Source organism: Rhinopithecus bieti, unplaced genomic scaffold, assembly GCF_001698545.2.
Source record: "Rhinopithecus bieti isolate Rb0 unplaced genomic scaffold, ASM169854v2 scaffold_34521, whole genome shotgun sequence".
NCBI lineage: Eukaryota > Metazoa > Chordata > Mammalia > Primates > Cercopithecidae > Rhinopithecus > Rhinopithecus bieti.
Window position 1 is genome coordinate 542,255 of NW_016814732.1, and position 9,061 is coordinate 551,315.

At 36.1% G+C, this 9,061-nt stretch overlaps 1 protein-coding gene across 1 annotated transcript in view; it reads right to left on the bottom strand.

The window, feature by feature from the left end:
* Positions 1-2,572: 2,572 nt before the first annotated feature.
* GUF1 (GTP binding elongation factor GUF1) overlaps positions 2,573-9,061 on the bottom strand; it is a 21,946-nt gene continuing 15,457 nt past the window's right edge. Inside the window, 5 exon segments of the mRNA XM_017851845.1 lie at positions 2,573-2,992; positions 2,995-3,010; positions 4,135-4,171; positions 5,804-5,923; positions 7,026-7,127. Of these exon segments, the coding sequence (XP_017707334.1) occupies positions 2,874-2,992; positions 2,995-3,010; positions 4,135-4,171; positions 5,804-5,923; positions 7,026-7,127 (394 nt within the window). The 3' untranslated portion in view covers positions 2,573-2,873.

Below are 9,061 nucleotides of genomic sequence, written 5' to 3' on the forward strand. Positions count from 1 at the left end.
CTCAAGCTCCTCCACAAGCTGAGTAGCGGAAACTCTGGCCACTTTCATTCCTGCTTTCATTCCCTAACTCAGGAGCTAAGCTGCATAGGCAAAGAACTTAGCTTTTTGAGGAAGGAAACCATTGAATCCCAGCTCTGTCAACAATGGTGACTTTGGAAAATAAACTCTGCTTCTTCCCCAAAATTTTTAAATAGATTGAATGAGGGAAGCATACATAGGTCAGCATAGTGGTCGTCACATATTAAATTCAATAAATGGTGCTATTTTAATATTGAGAACAGTGTTTAAACGTATTTTAATGATTGCTAAACTCTTAATAATGTTAGGTCCTCTGAGGAATACACTTATAAAGCACACAACTCCAAGTCACTAAAGTCATCTGACTGAGAAAGTGGGACGGGGAAAGAAATTAAGCTTACGGAAAATGCTTTTTTGTACTATTATAACTCAAACTATTTCCTAAAGAGTCATAGGTTAAAAAAAAAATTAGTCTGACTAAAAAAGGCTAATATTGGTAAATTATTAAATAGCAAGCACATAGTACACATTATGTTCCAAGAACCAATTTGTAACTTATCCCTTGGCAGTGATAGAACACTCTGTTTTACAATTTTTTAGTTTCAAATACTGTCATTTTCAAAATACTGCTGTCATGGTCTTTCATATTTCATCTGTTTTATCAGAACCTGGAAGGTGAAGGGAAGATACATAAGATGATAATATATGTATCTAGGACTACATCTCAGGCTACTTCTACACGTGATTTTTAGTAAATCTCTACTTAATTTATAATTAAGATGATTTCACAATAACTGGGAGCTCAAAATATCTGAGACAGCTCTCGTCAGTTTAGAAAGTTTATTTTCCCAGGGTTAAGGATGTGCCCGTGACACAGCCTCAGGAGGTCCTCGCCACATGTGCCCAAGGTGTTTGGGGCACAGCTTGGTTTTACACATTTTTAGAGACATGAGACATCAATCAGTACGTGTAAGGTGTACATTGGTCCTGAAAGGAAGGACAACTCGAAGAGGGGCGGGGGCTTCAAGCATAGGCAGGTAAGAGAGAAAGAGTTGCATTCTTCTGAATTTCTGATTAGCCTTTCACTGAATATACAATTTACGTATGAGAGGAGGGTAGGGGAATACTTATACCTTAATCTGGCTTAGTGAAACACGGGGCACAGGAAGCAACCATGTATGCATTTGTTTCATGTGAGCAGAAGGAAGACTTTGAGTTCTGTCTTTGTCCATAAGGAATTTCCTTTTGAGCAAATTTTATCTTTGTGACTGTCTTCATTTAGGAATAAAATGAGAGGCAGGTTTGCCTCAATCAGTTCCCAGCTTGACTTCCCTCTGGCTTAGTGGTTTTGAGATTTTTTTCTTTCACATAACCTTAGTATAAAATTCATCCTTGACAGTGTTTATCCCTAAAAGGCATTTTCTTCATTCAGTTCATTCACGCAAGGTAGAAGATAAAAATCAATGGCTAAATAATGTTATCTTGCTATAATATAGTCTGCAGTCTGGTTTGTTCATTGGCTGAATAAACATGGCAGCTGAGAGCTTTGGAGAAATACAGCCATTTAGTGGCTCTGAAATCTCAAGTTAACTACTCTAAAATCGCTTCAATTATGAAATTTAGACAATAATTATTAAAATGGCATTAAGAGTTCCTGGTAACACCAAACACCTGTCATTTTACACAAATGTGTTTTGAATGTCTGAAAGAGAGCTCCTGCCCTTAATTTAGATGTAAACCATTTAGTTTCAAACTAACAACCTGATAAAATCTATAAACATTTTATCATGAACTAGAGCAGATGTCTAGTTAGTATGTTATTTGAGTTCTGTTTAATAAATGAATTCATATCAGATAAATTAATCCTGCTAATAAATTTGACACTTAAGGTGATTCTGAAAATCCTTTAACTTAAAGTAGATGGAATCTTAAGTATGTAGCCTTTTAGTGTCAGTAAGGAAAAACTGCACGCAACAAAATATAGCAGGTCCTCACTTGTTGAGATTCATGGAAACTGTGACTTTAAATGAAATGACATGGCTGGGCAGGGTGACTCACGCCTGTAATCTCAGCACTTTGGAAGGCCACGGCGGGTGGATCGTGAGGTCAGGAGTTCGAGACCAGCCTGGTCAACATGGTGAAACTCCATCTCTACTAAAGATACAAAAAATTAGCCAAGCATGCTGGCGCGCACCTGTAATGGAGGCTGAGGCAGGAGAATCTCTTGAACCCGGGAGGCAGAGGTTGCAGTGAGCCGAGATTGTGCCACTACACTCCAGCCTGGGCGACAGGGCAAGACTCTGTCTCAAAAAATAAATAAATAAATAATAATGAAATGATTCATAAACCAATTTTTTTTCCTCATCAATGTTATAAACCACTTAGAAGGAAATGTCATCATTCAAGGACCTGCTACGTGACATTTTGCTTAAAGTCAGTTTCTAAGGACCTTACAATGCATTTAAGGATGTAACTGCATTAAGGACTTAACAACTGAGTGCCTACACCCCTGAATATTTAATGTATTACCTCTTTTAATCTTCACAACAACTTATGTAGGTAGTATATAATCTCTGTTTTACTCAAGAGGAAACAAAGGTTAATTTGGCAAAGGTCACCTTACTAGTGAGTGGTTGGAACAGGTACTTGAGAACAGGCAACATGGCTTCAATATCTAACCTCTTAATCTACCCACTCATTACTCCCTTTCAACGAAAGGCTTAGGTTATTTGAACCTGAATACCCTGAAAGTAACAAGCAAATTTTATAATTACCATTCTGTTGTCAGCATATTACAAATTGAAATGAAAAGCAGATAGTTTTTAATTTATGAAAATTCTTTGTTTTCCCACCAATTATTTAGAAGATTGTGTTTTTAGCACTTTTATAAAAGCATCTTTTGGAACTTCAACGTTGCCAATTTTCCTCAGCTTTTTTTTCCCTTCTGCTTGTCTCTTCAAAAGCTTCATTTTCGGGTAATATCACCACCATACTGAAAATATTTTAAAATTGGAAGTCTGAGTCACTCTAAAGAGAAAATAATCATATGAGTACAGAGGCATCAGTACAATCTTAATAACCATACCAAATTATTATCCATAAGGCAGACATCTCTCTAATCTTCCTAGCAGATCCTAATTTTACTGTCAGAGAATGATAAAGGCTTTAATTTGGATTAAGTGAAGCCTTAATTTGGGGAGGTGAAGATCCCCAAGGAAACCTAGTATTATAATATGCATGTCAAGGAAGAATTATCAATCTCATTACTGATTCTAGGCTTGGAATTTTGACTATAAAGCCACAGTCTAATATAGGAAACTCTTAATCACACAGGAATAAATGTGCCAAAAACTATACTGAGCATTTGGAGAAAGAATTATCATTCAATTCTCACTATATTTAAGAATAATTTTCTTAATTTTGAGATAGAGTTTCCCTTTCACCCAGGCTGGAGTACAGTGGCATGATCTCTGCTCACTGCAACCTCCGCCTCCTGGGCTCAAGCAATTCTCATGCTGCACCCTCCCGAGTAACTGAGATCACAGGCATGCACCACCAGGCCAGGCTAATTTTGTATTTTAGTAGAGATGGGGTTTTCCATGTTGGCCAGGCCTGGTCTCGAACTCCTGGCCTCAAGTAATCTGCCCATCTTGGCCTCCCAAAGTGCTAAGATTACAGGTGTGAGCCACCAAGCTCAGGCAAGAATAATTTTTTAACAGCTGAATAACAGCAAACTGGCAAAGCATATGTCAGGAGACAGACATTTCAACTGTAAAATAAAGCCATTGTTTTCAAAATCTTTCATTATATGTTAGATCAAGAAAACATGTTACCCAGATCATAGAAATAACTGTTATAAGAATCTTCCTTAGTATTACATATAAGAACAATTTTCATAATTCTTTTGTAAATTTTTATTTTATAAATAAGATGAAAAAATATTTAAGGATATGGGCAAAATGAACCGGTTGCCGTGGTCAAGCTGAAATTTACCTATTCAAAAGAAAACTTGGAAATAATGTATAAAACCAACAATGGAAATCAGTAAGTTTACGCTCCCTTTGATTTAAAACCCATAAAAGTTGTAAAGTAGAATAAATACAACTAGATACATACACATTTTGCCAAAACATTTTTCCTATAGGCTTTCACACTGTAAAAGAGAAAATTTCGTTTAAGTACATAATTACATTATACTGTTTAAAAGCACTTTCTTACCAAAAACAATCTCCCCTTTACTAGAAAATTTTAATGACAGTATCATTACCTATGTAAAATTTCCATAAGCATATTAATTAGATACTTCAAATGCTCTTGTATTTATTTTCATGTACTTGGCATAAAAGAACGAATTCAACATGTTTGTCAACACACATTAAGAAAAAAAGGTCAAGGCTTGTGGTAGGCTTGATTAGGCCAAATTCAAGCATGATGTGACCTTGATTACAAGAAATATTTCGTTATTTTTTACTCAATCTAAAAATACTGTTACCACTACTACTTCAGAAAAACAAAACATGTTTATTATCTTATTGCCTCTACTGAATGTGGATGGAGTGGCTAGGAAGATTAATATATCTGCCCCACGAGTTATAAACTAATCTATTTCTATAATGTTTGAGAAATTTCTAGATCACTCTAATTTTGAAAATAGCTCCATCTTTATGTATTCCTTTAGAGAGAAAAACCTGTTTTTTTAAGGTATTCTCTCAACACACTTATGTTAGAATGAGCATTTGCTAACTGTCTTAAGTTGCACTTTCCAGGATGTTCCCTGGTTATCATCTCCACTCTGCCTGATCTCAGTATTTATGAAACACAGAATAACCGAAGCAAAATTGTGTTAGGAAATGAAATGTATTTCAAACAGTGGGCCTAAAATTAACCTCAAGTCTATATTAATATGATAGTTGTATTTCCCCATTAGGTTTGAGTAAAGGTAGACTTTAATAGCAATTTTCAACTTTTCATAACTGAGGAGATACTTCCTATTTCCCAGAAGTCTTAGTATCATTAAGGAAAGGAAATGGGAAGTGCTACAAGACACACCCTGCACCTGCTGTTACAAGCTGAGCAGCTTATTCAGTGTTCTTCATTGCTATTTTTGTTTTTTTGTTAAGAAACAGGGTCTATGTTTCCCAGACTAGTCTCAAAGCAATTCTGCCCCAGCCTCCCAAGTAGTTGGGATCACAGACTGTGAGCCACCACACCCAGCCAGTGTTCTGATTTATGTATTACATTTCCGTGTCCTACAGAAATTAGCCTATCTTCCATGTCTACTATAATTCATGTGAGGTCCCTAATCTAGAATGCAAATCCTAACATGGTATTGGCATTCCTTGGTTTATAACCTCCCTAGCTCTGGGGAAGTGGGGAAGTGGTATTAAATACTTTGGGTTAAAAAAAAATTGTAATTTTGTCATTTGGAAGACAAAACCTTTTAGTTTCAGTTTCTATTAATTTATAATCTACCTAAAGGGATAAAACCATAAAGAAATTCCTTACCTGGGAAATTCAGTTATAGACATTCATATGAGTGGAAATTAAAACAGTTCCTCAAACCCATATACATCATACTAACTGCAAATCACATCACCCAATGGTGTTATACAAGTAATTCAAACTAACAGTCATTACTTAAATCAGAAAAATGGAGAGCACTATCATACTGTTTCTACAAGTAAGAATAAAGCTTAGGCCAAGGTTAAAATGTTCAATATTCTTTCACTTTTTAGGTATATCATTTCTGAAACTGGCTCAAGAACAAAAATCAATTTCAACTCACGTTTCTCTTGCAATGATTTTACTTCCAATAGCAGCTTGAATTGCTATCTCAAACAGTTGCCTAGGAAGAGAATCCTTCAGCCGTTCACATATGGCTTTGCCAATTGAGTGTGCTTTGTCTCTGAGACAGAAAAATACAATTGTTTATATATCCTAAATAAGAATATTTCAAGTATTTTTCTAGGCCAGTTGCATAATCAATGTAAAGGTGATCTCTTAAGGAAGTTCAAATGGAACTTACTTATCATAAATATCTCTTCCTCTCTGAATCATGAACAACTTCTCTAAGAAAGCAATGTATGATTACAGAAAATTTAGAAATACAACATTAGAGAACAGAAATTCATTCTTGATTCTCTTTCCTTAGCCACTGAAAACGGTAAACATTTTGGAATGTTTATTTTAAACATATATCTTTCTAGTCATTTTTTTGCATATTTTTGTTATGATCAGTATTTATGATATATTCTACCCTCTTATTTAATAGACATTTTTGTCACTAAACACTACTCCACAAGTTTTAATGGCTGAAAATAACAATATGGGTGCTTTTTAATTCATTTTAACCAATCTGCTGTTTCTTGAACACGTGGGTTTTTTCCTTTTTATAATTTTTTTACAAATATAAAAGGGTGTGGTGGCTCATGCCTATAATTCCAGCACTTTGGGAGGCTGAGGCAGGCAGATCAGAGGTCAAGAGATCAAGGCCATCCTGGCCAATATGGTGAAACCTCGTCTCTACTAAAAATACAAAAATTAGCTGGGCATGGTGGCACGCACTTGTAGTTCCAGCTACTCAGGAGGCTAAGACAGGAGAATCGTTTGAACTCGGGAGGCGGAGATTGCAGTGAGCAGAAATTGCGCCACTGCACTCCAGCCTGGCGACAGAATGAGACTCCCATCTAAAAAAACAAAACAAAACAAAAAAACTTGTTCCCAATTCTAAATCCATCATTATAAAATTTTAAAACATTTTTTTTTTAACGAGGTAAGGGGAAACATTTCTATTTACACTATTCTTTTGGCTATTATTATAGCTCTGTTCTATTTTAGCAGTCCAGAGAGAAGTGTGGAAAAAGAAGAGAAAGCAAAGTGAGTAGGGTGAACTCTATTTTAATTACCTTTAAAAGTTTTTTAAATGCAGCTGCTCAAACAAAAATAAGTGAAAAACATATCAAAAGTGAGTATTTTCACATTCCATGATTAGTTTCTATTCAACTTACTTGTGTACAACAGTTACTAGCTCCTCTACATTATTTCCATTCAGTAGAATATCCATTTTCACAAGTTCTGCAGTCTGGTAGCCTGCATCTTCGTAATCAAAACTAAAAGGAAAAAAGTCCAAGTGATAAATATTACACTTCCCAAGAGATTACCTTTTTTACTCTTTACAGAATGTCTACTTTCTACCACATTACACTTCCCAAAGAGATCTAACTTTCCATCAAAATATTACACATACAATTTCTTGTGAATGTATCTAAATGTTATCTTTTTATGTTTATTAAATCAAGGGCAAAAACAAGGGGAATATGTTTATAGGGGAAAGGGAAATAAATTGGTGAACCTGACAAAGAAAAGGGTTTATTGAAGACAAATATCATGCCTTCCCATGTTCCCAGCAGCTGGCAGGCTTCAGACAATACTATATATTAATGGATCATTTTCAGATTTATGAGTTGGGTTTTTGTTTAACTTTCTATTACCAACGACAACTCTATGTTTAAATAAATGCTATGACACTCATAAAATGCCATTAATAAATGAGACCTTTGAATTTCCTATTTGGCTCTTCAGTTTGCACCTCCCTTCAGAGGGCTTTTGTGAGGATTAAATGAGTTAATACATGTAAACCACTTAGAGCAATGCCTAGTACATAATACATGTTTAAACAGAGCCAAACAGAGCCTAGTTTAGCATGCAAACAAGCACTTAGTTTCAGCTGTTACTTTTAACAATGTGGTCAAAGCTTGCAATGTTAGTCAAAACAAGTATTTAAATGTTTAACTTATAAAACTGAAGTCTAACAAGAAAATTTCAATTAGGCTTACAAGTTGTCCCAATCACAGACAAGAACATGTATACTCCTACTGTCTTAATTTTAAAACAACTGGTGCCCGGACTTGCAAAATTATGTTTGGTTTCTAAAGATTTTCAGCAGAAAGGTCATAAAATGACAATAATATATACTCTATTAACAGATTCTTTTCAGAAGTACTGTTAAAATCCTTTCTTCAGAAAGCATCACTTATTAAACATTTAGTGTATGAAAGATACCATGTTAAGTATCCTACAGAATACAAAGCAAATAGGAAGAGAATAAAACAGACGTGGTCCTTAACTTTGAAGTTGTTACGGCTCCAGCTATGTTGTGGTCCAAAATATTAAAAATCTTAAAAATTGGCCGGGCGCGGTGGCTCAAGCCTGTAATCCCAGCACTTTGGGAGGCCGAGACGGGCGGATCACGAGGTCAGGAGATCGAGACCATCCTGGGTAACACGGTGAAACCCCGTCTCTACTAAAAAATACAAAAAACTAGCCGGGCGAGGTGGCGGGCACCTGTAGTCCCAGCTACTTGGGAGGCTGAGGCAGGAGAATGGCCTAAACCCAGGAGGCGGAGCTTGCAGTGAGCTGAGATCCGGTCACTGCACTCCAGCCTGGGCGGCAGAGCAAGACCCCGTCTCAAAATAAAAAAAAAAAAATCTTAAAATTTCTTAACTCATTTTTTCAAAAGAAATCATTATAAAATTGTGTTTTCTTTTCCAAGGAGCCCAATCAATTCCTAACCTCTGTTGAAAACACTATTTATTGCGGCACTATTCACAATAGCAAAGACTTGGAATCAACCCAAATGTCCATCAGTGACAGACTGGATTAAGAAAATGTGGCACATATACACCATGGAATACTATGCAGCCATAAAAAAGGATGAGTTTGTGTCCTTTGTAGGGACATGGATGCAGTTGGAAACCATCATTCTTAGCAAACTATCACAAGAACAGAAAACCAAACACCACATGTTCTCACTCATAGGTCGGAACTGAACAATGAGATCACTTGGACTCAGGAAGGGGAATATCACACACCAGGGCCTATCATGGGCGGGGGGGGAGGGATGCATTGGGAGTTATACCTGATGTAAATGACGAGTTGATGGGTGCTGATGAGTTGATGGGTGCAGCACACCAACATGGCACAAGTATACATATGTAACAAACCTGCACGTTATGCACATGTACCCTAGAACTTAAAGTATAAT